Source organism: Sarcophilus harrisii, chromosome 5 (assembly GCF_902635505.1).
Source record: "Sarcophilus harrisii chromosome 5, mSarHar1.11, whole genome shotgun sequence".
NCBI lineage: Eukaryota > Metazoa > Chordata > Mammalia > Dasyuromorphia > Dasyuridae > Sarcophilus > Sarcophilus harrisii.
This window is the reverse complement of record NC_045430.1, coordinates 163,755,503-163,775,054: the sequence shown is the minus strand read 5'-3', so window position 1 is coordinate 163,775,054 and position 19,552 is coordinate 163,755,503. Positions and strand designations below refer to the sequence as shown.

At 33.3% G+C, this 19,552-nt stretch overlaps 1 protein-coding gene across 1 annotated transcript in view; it reads right to left on the bottom strand.

Moving 5' to 3' along the window:
• CFTR (CF transmembrane conductance regulator) overlaps nt 1-19,552 on the bottom strand; it is a 198,144-nt gene that overhangs the window by 40,867 nt on the left and 137,725 nt on the right. Inside the window, exons 19-21 of the mRNA XM_031938868.1 lie at nt 11,169-11,319; nt 9,599-9,826; nt 4,778-4,878 (exon numbers count right to left, since the gene is read on the bottom strand). Coding sequence (XP_031794728.1) covers nt 4,778-4,878; nt 9,599-9,826; nt 11,169-11,319 — 480 coding nt within the window. The remainder of the gene's footprint in view (nt 1-4,777; nt 4,879-9,598; nt 9,827-11,168; nt 11,320-19,552) is intronic.

Below are 19,552 nucleotides of genomic sequence, written 5' to 3'. Positions count from 1 at the left end.
TTATCAACTGACCAGTCTTAGGGTGAAACATTCTAAAAATAAAATTTACCAATTCAGGATATTGGTTAATATCCAATTTATTATATTTCAGTCTTTTGCTTCTTATGTATATTTCAGTCATCTTTTGCTTATGCCCTATCTCTACCTCAGCTTTATGAATTTCTTCCCATCCTTCAAAGCTCAACTAAAATCCTACCTCTTCTTTAAAATCTTCCTTGCTCTATTTAGCTAAAGATGAATTCTTCCTCTTCCATTTACTCCTAGTACTTTGCCTGTATTTCTCCCAGGTGTTAATTAATTCCTTCAAGAGAGTATAGTTGTTTATACTTTCTCTCCATCTCAAAATTATTTTGCACTTCCTTTGAAAATATTTTATTATCTGTATATATGTTGCTTCCCTCAGTAGAATATAACCTTCTTGAGGATGATAACTGTTTCATTCTCATATTTGTGTCCATAGCACCAAGCACAATACATGACACATAATAGGTATTTAAGGAATGCTTACTGAACTTTATTAAACTAAAATTGTCCTTTGACTTATAGTGATTTGGATTTGTGACTTTCTCCTCTATTAAATTGCAAATTCCTGATACAAGGATGGTGTCATAGTTATCTACTTATTTCCAGTGCTTAATGTGGTATTTCATACATAACTATACATGTAAGAAAACTAGAAGAGAAAATGATACAATGTTATAGAGTGGGATATGAAAGCTTCTTGAACACCCGTAAGGGACTTTGTGCTGTAACTCATTAACTTGTCCTTGACTAGACAACCAGAATTGGCAAGCCTGGTTTTAAAGTTGTGTAGGGGACTAAACATTTTCATTTTTACACAAAAAATCCTTTAAGCCTGTACTCTTGGGGGAAAGGACTATTCCAAGCTATAGACATTTATTGATGGTCTCTAAACCTCAGAATGATCAACATATATCCATCATAAATATCTGAGGCAGAATTTGAACTCAGATCTTCCTAATTACAGGTCTACAACTCTATCCATGGTGTCACTTGGCTGTTTCTAATAATAATAATAATAATAATAACTTACATTAAAGGTTTATAAGGACTTTAAATTATTTTATAAAGTGTTTTCCTCATAATAGCTCATGAGATAAAGTAGATTATACAAATGCCATCATTCCTGATGCTCAGAAAAGGTGACTGACTTGTTCAACACCACACAACCAGTAATTCTGGGAGGGGGATGAAGTCTGTTCTGACTCTAAGCTTTGAACTCTTTTATAAAAAATCTTTTTAGTCATCTCTATTGTTACAGGGATGTAGAGAGAAGCAATCACAATTAAAAGAAAGTATAATATTTAGAGATCTTCAGGTTTTATGCAAATAAAATATAGTGTAAAGCAAAGCATACCAACATTCCTTAATTCATATTAAAAAAAAATCTTCCTATTTGTGGGCACTAATTCTACATTAGAACTACGAGAATGGAGCTGTACTAAAACAATGGTTATATGAAGGAAAGTAATTAACATCCTGTCCACAGTATTACTGACCAAAATCTTGAAGAAAAAAAAAAAGAGGAGAAATTTACATCTGTACATCATTTTTTAAAAAGGGATGACTTCAAACTTGGGTGGTAGAAAGTAATTTGAATATAACTTCCCAATATTAAATCTAATTCTTCCAAATATGAGAAGATAAATGAAATCCATAAATGAAGGAAGAACAGGGAGCTTGGAATTTGTTTACTTTAGTGTAGTCTATCAACTATCTGTCTTCCCAGATCTAAAGAGAATTTTCTGTTCTAATTATTAATACTACTAAAAGATAGTTTTCTTTTTTAAAAAAATAAGAACAACACTGCTTTAATTCAATGTTTAACTTTGACTCTATTTCATGGAGCTGGGTTTTGAAGGAAACTGTGATGTATGGAATCCATGACTTATCTGCCTCAAATTCTAGGATGAGCATAAAATAACATTCATATAGAATTCTCATGGAATTGATGCCATGGGGAGAATTATGACAACAAGAATGAGTCAAGTATTTGTAATTAGAAATATGGAAAGAAATTCTGTTTTGTGATACAGTGCCTAAATATGTGATGTAAAAGCTACTAAGATAATCATCATTATTACCTTATTTTATGCCTCAGTTTAGATTAGATAATATTAGAGATTGAGGAACTACTAAAATCTGGAGAGAAAAAAGTCAAAGAACCAGAGATCACTGGAAATCTTCAATCAATATATATTTCAGAAATTATATCTAATAATGAAACCTTAATTTCCTACAGACAAGTCACAGAACTTTAAGGCATCAAGGAGAAAGCTATGGCAAAATATATTGAAATGTACTGCCATTCTATAATAAAAACTTAATAGGATATATAAAGCAACTAATATATAGGTAACACCAGACTTAATATATACTTTTAGAACTATAAAATATGTATAACAGATTTTAAAAGTATCCTGACAATCTTAGATTAATACTTCCTCACCAAAAGGAAGAAAAGAAGTGAGAGACATTTTCAGAGCACAAAATAAAGTCAAACCCCTACAAAAGTACTTTTGGAACAGGAAGCTATGACTCAAGTAATACTAAATGCTAATAACAGATATATTCATTTGCATTTATTGAATGCCATGAAAGTGGTTGACTCTGTAAAGAGTCTAAAAACTGGCCAAGAGTCAAGAGTAGCATTAAGTACTATCCATAAGAACCAAAACAACAACATGTGGACAAAGAAATAGCAAACAAATGGATAAAAGTTATGCAGATTTGTTTATGGAAACAGACTTATGATGGGGCATCATCAAAAAGTACAACTGGAGATCAATGCAGATTATGCAATGAAATAGAAGAAACTGTAATACATTCAGGCAGACTACAATAATTTATCAACTACTGAATAACTAGCAGACAGAATCTGCTGGTTGCAAATACATATTAGATCATTATGCTTTAGATGATCATTATGATAGATGATAAATCCTTATGCTGCAATTATAGATCTCAAAATATTTTGCAGAATTGTACTGAAATAAGAGCATTACCCAAAGCACTGTCTACAATCACCCACATATAACATCAATCCATAAAATAAACTCGAGAATGTCATTTAGTTTGACTGAGTTTCCTCATCTGTAAAATGAACTGGACAAAGAAATGGCAAATCACTCCAGAATCTTTGTCAAGAAAACTCCAAATGGGATCATGAAGAATCAGACATGACTGAAATGAATGAACACCACCACACTAATACCCTTCATCTCCAAACTGTTTGGGATGGAAAGTTTTCAAATTTTAGACATATAGTAGAAGAAATCAAAGTAATGTGGGAAATAGGATCAGGTACATATCATTCTAATCATTTTGTCTTCTACTAGTATTGCACTAAAAATACTTTCAATGAGTCCACAGAAGATGAGTTTGCAATCCAATACTTTTTGAAACAGGTATTTTATCCACCTGTACATGTATCTGCCAAAATATTAAATATAAAAAATAAGAGGAGAGAAACTTATCCCAGCACTATTTCTATCTGAACATCATCAAACAAGCTGAGTACGTTTTCTATAAGAATAGCTGTGCTTTCAGATTTACCAAGCACTTCATATATAACACTGCTTCCAAGCTCCACAATTATCCTAAAGAGGTATGTGCTACAGATATCAACTCATAAATGGAAAACTGGGGTTTGGGGCTAGAGTGGGTGTTAAGTGATTTCCTTACAGTCTAGCTCATAATTGCTAAGTGTTAGAAGCAGATTTTGAATTCAGGTTTTCCCAACTGCAAGTCCCAGAGTCTGCACTAACACACAATGCCTCATTTTATTCTTCCCCAATCTCCTGCCCCAGATCAACTCAGGATTCCACTGTCTACTTCCTATGAAATGTTGGAAATCCTAATCTTGAAAAGAGACTGCTGCATAAACATATTTAATATCTCCATTGAGAAAGCTTGACGCACAAGTGGTTTTGGGTCCTGTAGCTTTTTTAGAGATGTTTTCATAATAGTACAAATTACTACTTTCAAGAATGGTATTTAAGAGTACAAATTAATTTCATGTCCCAGGGCTTATTTCCTGAAGAGGGTTATTTATTTAAAATAATAGCTCTAACCCCAAATCTGCTCCTTTTCTAAACTGAATCAGAAGATTGTTTTTTTTTATATTATGACATATATGAATGAATTTTCTTTTGTATCATTTTGTACTTCCTTAATTCTGACAGTACATTTATAGAAAATTGGTCATTTTCACTTTAATTTCATGTCCCAGGGCTTATTTCCTGAAGAGGGTTATTTATTTAAAATAATAGCTCTAACCCCAAATCTGCTCCTTTTCTAAACTAAATCAGGAGATTGTTTTTTTTTATATTATGACATATATGAATGAATTTTCTTTTGTATCATTTTGTACTTCCTTAATTCTGACAGTACACTTAAAGAAAATTGGTCATTTTCACTCCTAAGAGCTGAAGACCAATTATGTATGCTTTTTAAGCTTTTTAAAAGATTTTTTTTAGCTTTTTGCTTATACTTATTTGAAATCAGGAATTTATCTGACTAAAATCAAATAAAAAAATTCTTCCTCATACTCCCATATGATTTAATTAAAGAGTAGAACAAAAATGTCAATTTATGGGTGAGAACTATTCACAAATCTCTAGCATCTCAAGTGATAGTGATTGGTAGCTATGTATTAGTAGCTTCTAGTATATTTTACTCATCTTCCCCACCCCCTCCACCCCACTCCCATTCAATTATGTAGGAACAATAAGACACTCTGGATTTCGTTTCTTACCAAACTGTCCACATCTATGCTGGAGTTTACAGCCCACTGTAAGGTACCCATGATATTCATGGCTAAAGTTAGAAGAATTCCAACTTGTCCTTGTCCATCACCTACAAGTTAAAGAGAAAAAAAAGCTATTTGGGGGCAATTCAACCATAAACAAGTATAGCACACATAATAAATATAATTATTTATTCTTCTTATAGAACAAATTATCTTGCATTGAGTTATATATTAATTTCTAGTCTATCTACATGACCCAGTATCATTCTATTATTTTACAGGTTTGATCAAAATAACCATATATGGATAAAATATTTTGGTTGACCTTGTTTTATGGATGGGACTGTGTTGTCAGTCACCTCTACTCAAAACCTGAGATTGATCTTGAATTCATTATTCTCTTTCATATATGGCCATTTGCCAGGAAATCCAGTTTATTTTTAAAAGCTTTTATATGAGAACATTCCTGACCCAAATCTTCTTGTTTCTGCCTCCACAATATTTCTCATATCCATCCCCTTCTCTTCATTTACACACTCGCTTAGTTTAGGCTGCCATCACCTTTAGTTTAGACATACTTCGATATCCAATTTATTGATTATCCTGCTTCATGTTCCACTTGAACCCACTTTCTACACAGCTACCAAAGTGACACTTTTCATAAAATATAGCTCTTGTTCTATTAATTTTCAACTCAATAAATTTCAGTGCTCCTTAGTATCCTTAGGCACAATCATAAGCTCCTCTATTTGGATTTTTTAAAAAAAATTCTCACCCTAGACCCAACCTAATTTTCTATCTAAAAATTAAAAATTATATCATTTAACTTACTCTGTGCTATCACAAAATTGACCTTAAACTTTTTCATATTTGGCACTCCAATTCTCATGTTAATGTATTTGAAATGGCTGTTGCTTGCACCTAGAATATATTCTGTCCTCATTTACATCTTTTAGAATTTCTAGTTTCTTTTAAGGCTAAGCATGTGTGCTACCTTCTACCTTAAGTATATCCCAATTCTCCAACTATGTTTCCTGGTACTTGGCAACGAACATAGCATGGAGGAAGGACTTTAATCAAAACTTGATTGAATAAATGGAAAAATTCTTGTTCAATATCTCTTGAATTCATCCTATTCTCTTCATTCTTGAGGTTATCACCCTAATCTAGATTCTGCCATAAACTGCTGGAATCTTTATCTCTTTCCTTCCCACTCATCCAAATCTGACCACATGCCACACACCTGTGTCTGTGTAGGTACATACACACACTTCCAATTCATCTCATCCATTCTAATCAGAACAATCTTCCTACAATAATAATTTTATCATGTCACACTTTTATTTATTAAGTTATTATGAATTTCCATAGTCTCTCAGATGAAATCCAAACTTCTCTGCCTAGCTTTAAAAAGCATTCTATAATTTTATCTAATTGTAGCTTGAGTCTTCTCTTTGTACCATTCATTCACCATAATAATTGATACATTCATACTTTTGCTCACATTTCTCCTTTTCCTCAAAAGGCTTTTCTTCCTTTTCTAGATCTCTAATCCTTCAAGATGCATGCCAAACCTCAACTACTCTCTGAGTTTTCCTTGACAATGTCAGCTCATTTTTATCTTTCCCCTTTCTTGTTTTCCTTTTGCTATTTGCACCATTTATTTTGGCTCTTGGTTATAATAATGAATTCAGTGGGGTTTTGTTCTACTATGATCATTCTCTAATTGTTTTTTGCTTATTTTTTTCCAAAAGGACTTTAAACTCCATGACAGTATATATCAAATCATATAAATGTTTTAAGTATTTCCCTAAAATGTCTAATGTTTGGTAAGTATCTAATAAATGTCTATTTTGCCGGGTTTTTGGTCTCTTTTTTTCCTCTGTAAATATTATTTGTTATATTTGATGACTAAAAGGGATGAAGGAGAAGCATACTGGAAACAATTTTAGTGATTAAATAAACAAAAGATATCAGTAAAAATTGTACTTAAAAATAACAACGCTCAATTCAATTGAAACTATGTGGCAGATTTTTTTTTTTAGAGTTTGCTATTACAACAGTATCTTTTGGTCTGTGTCTATATATTTTATACACATTTGTCTCTTCCATTAGAATGTAAGCTCGTTATGAGCATGGATTGTTACTGTTCTTGTATTTATTTCCCTAAAACTTAACACAATGTCTGACATACAGTAGAAACTTAATAAATAGTTGTTAATTCACTGATATCTGAATTTTCTTGAACACTAATCTCATATTACTTTTTTTTTTTTTTTTCTGAGGCAATTGGGGTCAAGTGAGTTGCTCAAGGTCACACAGCTGGGAAGCATTAAGGGTCTGAGGTCAGATACCTGCCTTCAGGGCTGGTGTCTATCCACTGCATCACCTAGCTGTCCCCATATTACTAACTTTTGCAGGGTATCTCTTCCTGCACATATCAGAGGCCTTGTAAACTCAAATTCAACATTTCTAAAACATTATTTGTATCTCTTAAATAAGCATTTTCTACCATCATGCCTTCATTCATTTATTTAGTTTCTTTGCCTAGAATACTGACAAATCTATCACTTTCTAAAATCCCAAAGCAAAGGTCCCTCTTTTTTAATCTCTACAACCAGATATAATCTCTCCTTAATGTGAACCCCCAAAGCACTCTGTACCACATTTAACAGTAAGCATGTTGTACCATGTATTATTATAATTTGGCTTTATGTCATTTCCTCTACTAAATTGTGAACTTCCTAGGGATAGAAATGGTAATATTTATTTTGGTAATTCTTAAAGTTCCTTTCATAATAAGATACGCTTATTGAATAAAAATATGCAACTGACTAAATTTTTCATTCTTAAATAATCAGCTGTAATAAGTATATAGCTTTAATTTCTTCATGTTTTCCTTCTATATTAGATGACCTGCATTTGTTCTATAAATCACTTATTTATCAACAAATGCTCACAAATTACAATTATATAAATATATAAGTAAGTTGCCAATTGTTTTTTAATTTGTTCATTATAAATAGTAGGGGTATTATGCTCAACCTTGGAAGTAAAAACAAACTTTATGGGGTTGCTTGGTGGTACAATGGATAGAATGTAGACCATGGAATCAGGAAGATGTGTGTTCAAATGTGACTTCAGACACTAGCTGTGTGACCTTGGGTAAGTCACTTAACTCATTTACTCAGTTTTTTTTATCTGTAAAAATGAGGATAATGATAGCACTTATTTCCCAGGTTGTTGTGAGGATTAAATGAGACAATAATTGTAAAACTTTTAGCTCAGTGCCTTCTATAGGATGATGAATAGGAAAGAGTTTGCTACAGTCCAACCCAATCATTTGGTATTTATATGCATTGTACTGAGGAAAGACTCACAGAGCACATTGTCTTCCAAGTCTCCAGTATGTTTATAATGGAATAGTGTTCACATTGGACAAGTTGTGTTTTATCCCCTCGCTAGACTATGCTATGTAAGAATCTTCCTAAAGCCCTGGTATTAATGTGGTGCCTGTTTTTAATTGAACTTTTTATTTGTCTTGTGATAAAACTTACTTAGGGTCCCCAAATCATATTTTTCAAACATGTTTGTTACTGGGAATATAACAAAATATGACTTGGAAAAATATATAACATATTTAATGTTTTTCCAAATATACTTTATAGAATAATTTTAAAACAAAACTTTCAAAAGCTGGACAAATATTTTGGCCCATAAGTATTCTAACGCTCTTAAAAAATAATTTTAAAAATGTTGAATAAAATTATTCCTTAGTTTAGTGGGATGTAAACTACAGAATAATTTAGTTTATTACATTTCCCAAGAAATTATTCCTTTCTTGAAATTGACTTCATTTGATATTTATACAATACTTTTATGATCAATCATTTATTTTGGTCTAGACCTGTGACTTAATCAATGTGGAATAATCTAAGTTTGGAAACTTCCTTTGCTGATATAGTCATTAAGAATTACTTTGGGCACTGAAAGAGTCATTTGTTCAGGGCCACTTAGATAATCTTATGTCAGAGGCAGAATTTGAACCCAGACTGGACTTCTCTCTACTACATCATGCTACCTCTCTTGATGTAGTTTGTCTCAGGTTATAATTTTCAACAATCTAATTTCTGACATTTTAATTTAATAACTTATTTATAGGGCAAAAAATAAAGCAACTTTTTTTTTTTTGCATTTTGAACCCTCTATCTTTCATCAACTTGAATTTCTTTAATGAAAAAAAACTTAACTGTTCTGAGCAGCAAAGAAACTGGCTAACTAGTAGCAAGGTGGCACAGCAAATAAAGAGCTAGACCTTGAGTCAGGAAGATCTGCCTTCAAATTCAGCCTTAGGCTCTTCCTAATTGTGTCCTAGGGTCCTAGGTAAATTATTTAATGTTGTCCTGCCTCAGTTTCCTCACCTGCAAAATGGGAATAATAATAGCACCTCACCCAAAGTTTGTTGTGAAGATCAAATTATATGATATTTGTAAAGCTCTTAACATAACCTGACACATAGTAGGTACCAAGTAAATGCTTATCCCATTTATTAACTAAAATATTGGATAAGTAGTCAAATAAGTTCTTTTCTAGACACTGATTTATTATGTGATTTTCAAGAAAACACTGAATTTCTCTCAGTTTTGTCATCTGCAAAATGAGATAATACCAAATGAACAATCCAGCTTCCAAGAAGTACTAACTACCACAATGGAAATTTGAAAAATAGATGCTAAATTATATGTGAACACAAGAATGAAACATTTCATAAAAATGCAATTCCTTAAGTATAAAGACTTCAATGACCATCTGGTTATTTTATAGTACCTGTAGTTAAAATGGAGATGAAGGTCACAACACAGAAGAAGATGACAAAAACAATTTCTATTCTCATTTGGAACCAGCGAAGTGTGGACATGTATAGGAACCAGTTTGCTGTGTGTAAATTCAGAGCTTTATGGAACAAAGTCTCAAAGTATGGTTGGCGTCCAAAAGCTCGTAGAGTCCACAGGCCCTTTAAGCTTGTAACAAGATGAGTAAAAATTGGAGTCCTGGCTGGAAATATTCAAATTAAAAGCAGAATGAAATTTTTAATAAATTACAAAGATTGATATTATGCCATATCAATAAAGGAAAAACTTAAAAGAACTTGAAAGTCGGTTAATATTCATGTTTAGATAAAAGTGTTTCTTCTTGAAAAAAGGTGTCATTATTTTTCTGTAATGCATCTCAATTTTTAAGAAACCTTTAAGTATAGTAAGATATTTCCCCATCTGTTTCTGTGATGTAGCATATCTCTATTACCTATATTATGTTCACTGTTCAAAATTTAAGTGATTCCAGATTCATAAGATTATTTTAAAACATTTGTTCATGTTTAAGAATAAAATGTGTCACTTATACTCAGATGTAATCCTTAAAAGAAATCATCTTCCTCAACCCGAAGAAAGATCTGTCTTTTCATTAGTAGGGGTATTATCTTTCTCAGGGCAAACAATGACTCATCTATGTGCCATTTTCTGTATCCAGTACAATCCTTATTCATCTGATAGTAATAGACCTCTGGCCACGGCACACAGCCCTGGACATTGCATTGAACTGTTGCTTACAAAATCATTAATTGGAGTAAATACTATTCAAGCAGTCCCCTGAATTGTGGAGCCCACAAATAATAAGTATTGGGAGATATATGAAAGCATTGTTTGTGGGCAATGAAGTTTAGGGGGGCCCTTTGCTATAATTCTTTGGGTGCCTATGAATACCATTTCCAATGTTTTGTTTTTCTTTGTTTTGTTTTCCTTTATGTTTTGTTTTTCTTTGTTTAGACCTACGATTTCACTGATATAGGGAACTTCAAGTAATGAACTCCTTCTGGTACAGGGCTTTACTCCCTGCAATTTACATTCTCACTGAATAGCCTCAATCACTAAGAATTAAGCTACTTGACAAGAGTCACACAGTCAGTAGGTGAAAGAGGCAAGGCTTCACCCAAGATTTTCTGGCTCTGGAGCTAATGATAATGTAATTTTTGTTGCTCTCACATTCTTAGTTTTATGAATATCCCACACTGATAAAGAAAAAAGATGTATTTATAGCCCCAAGATAATGAGAAATAGTATTTATCATAATCAAAAGCATTCCTTTTATTAAAAAAAAAAACAACTTTTTTTTAAGAAACCTGGGAAGATTTGTATGAAATGATCAAAAGCATCCCAAATGTGGTGGTTTTTCTTATGGGTTTTGCTTTTAAAAGACTTTTTTCTATAAGGAAATAATAGGTCACATGGAGAAAAATATCAGATGAAAATATGTAAAACAAAAATAAGCCTGAATAAAAGCTTAAAATAACTTTTTTGAGATTCACTTACAATAAGAAAATAGTATTTATTGACCATACCTTCAGACTCCAGTTGTTTTAGTTGTTGGGAAGTTTGGAGGAAATACGCCCTTAGCATAATAAAAGCTATTATCACAGGCACAGTAGCCAAGAAGATATAAGGTTTTAAAGCTGATACTACAATGAGAGCTCCAACAACGATCAGTACTAACTGTGGGATTAAAAAAACATAAAGCATTGATGAGAATGTTTATTTTTCAGAACACGGACAAAGCAGAGATTGGTAATTTGTCTCCAAGTGGTTTCATTGTGCTAGTCAGCTTCCTTCTAATTTAGGAAGGTTTCTATTAGGAAGAAAGAAAAACAATTCTGACACAACTGTACTGTTTAAGAGCACCAATTCAAAGAACTTCTAAGTGATACTATTAATCTTTTTGGAGTTTTGTCATCTTAATGTTATTAGTAATGAGAATATTGGTTTGAAGGAAAGAACCCTGGCCCTGCCAGTCAGAAAATCTGAATTCAAAGCCCCAGTCTGTTTGTGCTAAGTTACTAGCCTTGTATTCATTGAAAGTAGTAACACTAAAAATGAAGCTTAAATACTTCAGCCACATAAGAAGACAGGATTCATTGGGAAAAAACCTTGATATTGGGAAAGACTGAAGGCAAAAGGAGGACATCAGAGGATAGGAAGGGTTGATAGTAATACGGAAGCAAAGAAAAATACTTGGACAGACTTTAGGAGACAGTGGAGAACAGAAGGGTCATGGTGCCCATGGATTCACAAAGAATTGGATGTCATTAAATGACTGAACAAGAATAAGCCATGTTAGCTATGAAGAAATCACTGAAATTCCCTGAGCCTTAATTTCCTCCATTTGTAAAGTCATTTTATGGTAATTTTTGAACTTCTTTCTTCAAGCAATTGTAAGAAAACTAGATTTCACATTTCCAAAATATGAGATTTTGTGTATGTGTGTGTGCATGCATGCCCCATATATTTGTATATAAATGTGTATTTTGAAATTTTGCTTTGAATAATTTTAAGAAAGTTAGGCCATCCCTTGAAAAAACTAAAAAAACTCTCAACCTCGTCACTGAAAAGATAGTGGATAGAGAGAGTCAGACTCAGCCAGGAAGATGTGGGTCTGAGTCCTGTCTCTGGCAGATACTGGCTTTGTGGTGAGATACTTAACTACCCATTGTTCTATAGCATTAGTGTCAAACTCACTGCCCACTAGGCTGCCCAGAATCAAATTAAAATGTAACTGGGAAATGTTTAACAAAATAAATAAAAATACATTGCAGAATAGATAATGATTTGTGGTTTTCTAAGTCAATATTCAGCTACAGGATCTGTTTCTTTTTAACACCACTGGCCAGTGGTATTAAATTTAAATAGAAATACACCACTAAACTATACATAAACACTCCAGCTATCAGTATATTGACTTAGATAACCATAGATGTTTATAAAGGAAATAGGTCTCAGAGGTGTTACAGGCTGGAGGTAGCCAGAAAACTATGTCTGACACCTCTTATCTACACAAGTTTCTAAAACTATAAAGTCTGAGAAGGTCCTGCCCTGAGGAGTTCTCTACAGCAATGAATTACAAGTTCAATTTCTGTGTCTGTCTCTCTCTTTCTCTCTCTGTCTGTCTCTCTCTTTCTCTCTCTGTCTCTCTCTCTCTGTGTGTGGTTTCATTTGTACCTTTTTTGAAAAGCATAAGATACCCTGAGAAAACTGGAGAAATTTGCATAGAGTACTAAGAATGAATGGTTTGCAGGAGTCCTCAAACTTTTTAAATAGGGGACCAGTTCACTGTCCCTCAGACTGTTGGAGGGCCGGATTATAGTAAAAACAAAAACTTTGTTTTGTGGGCCTTTAAATAAAGAAACTTCATAGCCCTGGATGACGGGGATAATCATCCTCAGCTGCCACATCTGGCTCGCGGGCCATAGTTTGAGGACCCCTGCCAGGTGAGTGAAAACTAATTTAAATTTAGCCCAGATTATTATTTGATAGTTCGATATGGTTCTTCCAGCATTATCCAGGGAAAAACAATTCATCTCAAGTATGAAGTAACTTTTGACAAGAATTATAAATTATTCCCATTGTTGCATTTCAACATTAAACACTGATCCAGATTAATATCTTCACTATTAGTTTCCATTGGCAACAAAGGTTTTATGCCAGTTATTAGAGGTAGAACACAACATTTTGAAAATTGTGTCACTCAGATCCAGACCAACCTATTTCAATACCATCATCTAAGAATAGTTTTGTGATTCCATAGATACACCTCCAAAAATTCAATAATTATTTCTTAGTTTCAATAGCTTTCAGATGCTACTTAATCAGAGTTCCATAAACAACTGCCTATTATTTTGTCACCATGGGAAATTCCTCCACTAACACAGGTCACATGCCATTTATTACTTATAGTTTTACAGAACTACTAAGACTCAGTAGGGTTGGTGACTTGCCCACAGTCAGTAAACGCCAGAGGAGTATTTCTGACTCCAAGTCCAGTATTCTATCCACTATATCACCAGTTTGGGTCTGCTACTTAATGGAATGACCTTGGGGAAGCCACCTTGAGATCCCTTCTAACTAGAAATCTATGATCCTATGGAAATTGTTTGGTTAGTAGAAACAGGATTGAACTCAAAGATCTGGGTTGGAATAAGTTTCTGATCATATTTGCACAAACCAGAAAAATTCATCAATCAATAATTCTATTCCATCCAATATAATAAATATTTATTAAACATTCAATATGTGACAAAAAACTTTATTAGACCCTATAGAACACAAAGGTATAAAAAGATGCCATTCCTGCCCTTAAGGAGCTTTGTAATATAATAAAGTGATATGACATAGACAAACATAAGTATAGGGCACTGGATAGGCAAAGAAGTATGATAATAGAGTTCACTATTAGAGGTCTTTATAAAAACTTTTATATGAAAATTTTGTGAGGGGAACCATTTGGGGATGAGAAGATCATGGGAGGATTAATGGAAGAGACTTGATCTGAACTGTACTTTAAAAGAAGAGGATTTCAGCAGTTTGATATGAGAATAGAATACATGTAGGAAAGAGGATAAACCTGTACAAATGCATCCACAGAGGCAAGAGAATTAGTTTGAGATGAAAAAAATATTTAATAGACTCTCCATTTGTCTGGAATGCAGAATATATAAAGGAGAGCTGTGCAAAATAGGCTGGAAAAGTAGTCTTAAAATTAGACTATTGAGGGCCTTAAAAACCAGACTAAGGTATTTGTATATTATCCTGTAGTGAACAGGATTGAGATCTTGTGAGCAAAAGAGGAGAAAAGGTAGAGGAGGTGGACACTTGTGACAAGTGTCAAAGGCTATCAGAAGTTTAAGGAAAATGATAACTAAGAAAAGGAAAATGGGTTTGACAAATAGGTCTTTGGCAAATTTGCAAAGAATAATTTAGAAAAATTAGAATACTACTAAGATGAATAAAATTAAGAAAGAATATTGTCCTTTTTATATGTACTCAAGACGTAGTGATTTTTTCGATGCCAATTTCTCATAATTAACTAATTAAGATAAGAAACTTCTTTTCATATGTATTCTAGGTATTAAAACAATAAAGTTATCATCGCCTTATTCTATATCTAGTTATATTTTTTGAGTGTTTCATAGTTATATAAGAGTAGAAAGCATTTGCATGATTAATTTTCAAAGATGCTTCTTCAACAATTCCCAGAATTATCTCACATGCCGATGTCTACTCGCATCAGCCAAGTAGCCTCTACAAATAAAGTTGATATAATCAAAAGATTTGGGCCTAGAAGTCCAGAAATCTGGATTATATTCTAAAATCTGCCATTATCCTTCTAGATAAGTTTGGAAAAAGGACAGTGTCACTCAGGGTTCCAATTTTCTAATTTATACATTAAAGTAGCCTATTGCCCTTCCCATACTCTGTGGTCAAAACAAACTTCCATCTCTATGTTCCTCCAGTATAGCACACTATCTCTCAATGCCCTCTTTCCACACTTATAATGCATCCTCTCTTCAATCCACTTCAAAAAAAACTGTTTCCTTCCTTTAAAACCCTATTCAAGTGCCTCCCTCTAAATCAAGCTTTTTCTGATTTTTCTCCTCCTCCTGCCAACTGTTCATGCCCTTTCTAGTACTAATTTTGCATAAATTTATGCCACTTAAAATATATCCATGCATTATCTGTCTCAATTGAATGGAAACTCCTTGAAAAAAGAAATTGTTTTCTTTCTTATCTTTACATGTCTAGGGCATAAAACAGCATATGTTGTTGTTGTTCAATCATTTCAATCGTGTCTGACTTTTGTTTTGTTTTTTTGAGGTAATGTGGTCGAGTTACTTGCTCAGGGTACCTTGATAGTAAGTATCTAGTCAGAGGTCCTCAAACTTTTAAAATAGGGGGCCAGTTCACTGTCCCTCAGACTGTTGGAGGGCCGGACTATAGTAAAAACAAAAACTTTTGTTTTGGGCCTTTAAATAAAGAAACTTCATAGTCCTGGGTGAGGGGGATAATTGTCCTCTGTTGCCACATCTGGCCCACAGGCCGGTAGTTTGAAGGCCCCTGGCTAGTAAGATTCTGAAATCAGGTTCTCCTAACTCCATGGCCAGTACTCTATCAACGGTACATTAGCTGCCCCAATATTTGACTCTTTGTGACCTCATTTGGGATTTTTTTTTTTGGCAAAGATGCAGGAGTAGTTTGCCATTTCCTTGCCCAGCTCTTTTTACAGAAAAGGAAACTGAGGTAAGCAGGGTTAAGTGACTTGTTCAGGGTCACAGAACTAGTAAATGTCTGAGGCTAGATTTGACTTCATGTACTGGCACTCCATCTACTGCACCAATATATTATATAGTAAGCTCTTACTGGTCCTTCATTTTCAAAGGAGACCAATGGCATCATGGATGATACACAGACTTGTGCGTGAATTGGATTTAAGTGAGGCAGAATTGCACAAAATCATCAGCCTTACTCTTTGTTTCTGAGCCATCAATATCCTCTGGCAAAACAAAAGTCAGAACAACTGGCCCAGGACGCAGTAGATGACTCCTAACATCTTTAAGGTCTGACCAAGCTCTAAGCACTTCATATTGCCGAAATTTAGTCACCTTTGTGCCCTTTGGAACTAATTGTTCTCATTCACTTATTCACCAGGGAAAGTCTTCACGTATTTGGGGTAGACATCCCTCTAACTGGCCAACAGATCTGAGATCTATCACATGCCCTCAACTTGGGGTACCCCATCTGCCAAGATGGTTTATTAGGGTGTGGCCATTGCACATGCTCCAGCCTTTTGGACCCATAGGTGAGATTTGGATAAAGTAGACACCAAAGGTGGTTGAGCAGCCCTGAAAAAGCCTCTGCAATCCCTCACACCAGAAGTGTCAGTCCTCCTAAGCACCTCAAAAAATCATATAAACCAGTTGATTAGTAAGAGACTGACTACACAGTCTCGAAAGTCCCTTCTATTTCCAATCTTTGTACATACAGACTAGATAGAGATAGTTATAGATATGTGTTTTAGAAAAATACATCAAGAAAGTAGAGAAGATAATAGCTTTTAAATTCTATTAAAACATACTTTTAAAGAAGTTAATTTTCCAGTAGCCTCTATCATCTAGAAGTATCAAACACTCCTAAATATAACCTAAACTAGATTAAAATATAGTTCTATGTAGTTTTCCAACTCAACATAAAGCCTGCAGGTATTGTATCATTACTAGACAGTTTAATGGCCCTCATTTCTATTTGAACTAGTCCCCACAAATATAACCACATAAGCCAAAAAACTGTCTCTGAACAGGAAGGAAAATAACTCTCAAGTGTTTTTTTCTACTTTATTATGGGCCTGGGCGGAACCCTCTCAAGAGAAATGACCAACTCTTGATTTTGTTAGTATCCCTAGTTCCTTAGCACAGTGCTTGACAAATAGTAAGTATTTAATATATACTTATTAACAGACTAATTAGTCTAATGCCCAAATATCTGGAAGATCTGTGTTTAAGAAACAAACTCAACAACCCTAAAACAACTTGAGAAGATCTCAGAAAAGACATGTCCTCCAGGGACTAAGTTTTGGCCTGAGTAAAGAGCAAACATCTCCAGGCAGCTCCACAGAATCAAACAGCAGGCTCTGGAGCAGCTCCATCAGGAAGCAGATTAAGCATCAAGAAATTTCACCTCAATCTTACAAAAATGAATGTTGAACATATTTGGAAACACATAATTGGAAAAAATACTGTTAAGTGCAAAAAAAAAAAAAAAAAAAAACCCAAGCAATTCCACATATCTGGAAGAAAAATGATGGGAAAGAAGAATTATCAACCTACTAATAATGAAAGAAATATATATCATTGTTATTTATTAATTACAGTATTAATTACTTAAAAACAATCCTAGAATAAACATCATTTATACTCAAGTATCATACATACACAAGTATTCACCATGATATGCACATATTTTCAACAATCAACAAACTCAGCTTTCTGTAATTCCTCAATTATCATAGGTTGTATCTGTACCATATTTCCCCTACCAGTTATTCAACAGTTCAAATCAAGCAAACATGAACCAAGTATCAACTATGATACAAGCAAAGCATTTTGTCAAGTCCCTGAACTCTATAGGGACTGTGGTCTGTAATGGGTAAGAAATATAAGATTTTAACCTTTTAGAATTTTTTAAAAATAAGAGGTTTTCCAGAGACATATCTATTTCCTAAAAGTGACAAAGCAATACCCATAAATCTCCTGAGTTTATCTTTTATAAAGTAACTGTCCAAAGTCTAGTCCTATTTTAGAGAAAATTAATGGAAGGAAGTAATAAAGAGCCTTATCATCAAAAAGAAACTATCCAGGATACATCTGATTTATCTACTTTGGGAAAAAAATAAGTAAAATTGGCAACTACTAAAACTATTTTAAAAGTATATTTGCTGCCAGTTCCTGACAGTAAGAAGCATTTTTAGAATAAATCACAAGGAATATAACTTCATGAAATATCTGATAGTCTAGTCTTGAACTTCTGATAATTATTTGTAAAAAGAGCACCATGAAAGCAATTTTTGCATGTGTATTGCTGAGGGTAGAGAGAGATGTGACTTTTTCCTCAAAAGAAACATCCTTTGTATGAGTTTATTAGAAGTCAATTTGGTATGAATCTATTGCTAAAACCAATAAAAATGTACTCATAGAAATTTTTACATATTGGCTCCAGTGGTTATCATTTCAGTTATCTCCTTAGAGGGTATCTAGAATAAGGGAATAATATTAATAATATAATAGTATTGCTGTTGTGGGAGAAGGGTACTGGGGGGAGAATTTTTTAAATTTAAAATTCAATTTTTTTTAATGTTTGCATGAAAAAAAAAGTCTTCAAAAGCTTATACTAGATTTGTGACATAAAATTTCTAAAACAAAACAGAAAAGAAATTTTATCTCACAGCCTCAGGAAGGTTCATCTGAACAACTTTTTTACCTCACAAATTTTCATCTAAGTAATAATAAAGATTGGGTGAGGAAGATTAAAGACTGCCGTTTCCAGAAGTCAGTTCTACCAGTGTAGATCATACATAATCCCTGGCTGTGATTGTAAGCAAGGAGGAGTGAATGCAGTAAGGCAGGAAGCAAGAATATTTTAGGAATAGCATGGCTGGGATTTAGGGGAGAAATAGAGAAGTTCCTGAGGTCAAACTTCTGGATGGAATTCAAAAAACAACAGTAAGCAGGAGCTGAGGTATTGGGCAAAATTACCGATAATTTGGGAACAAAACCATATAATAATAATAATACTAAGCTGCTAAAAAATAAAATATGACAAATTAAAAATAAAAAATGAGTAAGAAAAAAAGAACTTGACCACTAATAACTACTTTGCTGTAAAAGAAGATCTGGGTAGATATTCAGAGGAAAATTTTGAGGTTAAAAAAATAGCCAATATCCCCAAAGAATAACATCAAATGGTCACATACCCAAAAAAAGTTCTTGGAAGAACTTAAAAAAGAAATTCCAAAATCAAACATGAGAGATCAAGGAAAAATTAGGGAAGGAAATAAAAGCAACCAAAGACAATAATGAAAAGAAAGTTAACTAATTGGAAAAAGAGGCACAAAATCTTAAGGAAGAAAATAACTTCTTGAAAACTAGAATTGTAACATCATTAGATTTCTCTTGCACAAGACACAAAGAAATAATAAAACTAGAAAAAACTAGAAGAAAATCTGAAACATCTCATTAGAAAAACAACTGATCTGGAGGACAAAGCCAGGAAATACAATATAAAAATTATAATTAGTTATATTGAGAAAGTTATATTAAAAAAACTGGATCTTGATAAAATCTTACAAGAAATTATTAAGGAAAACTGCCCTGAAATTCTAGAACAACAGGGCAAAGTAGAAGTA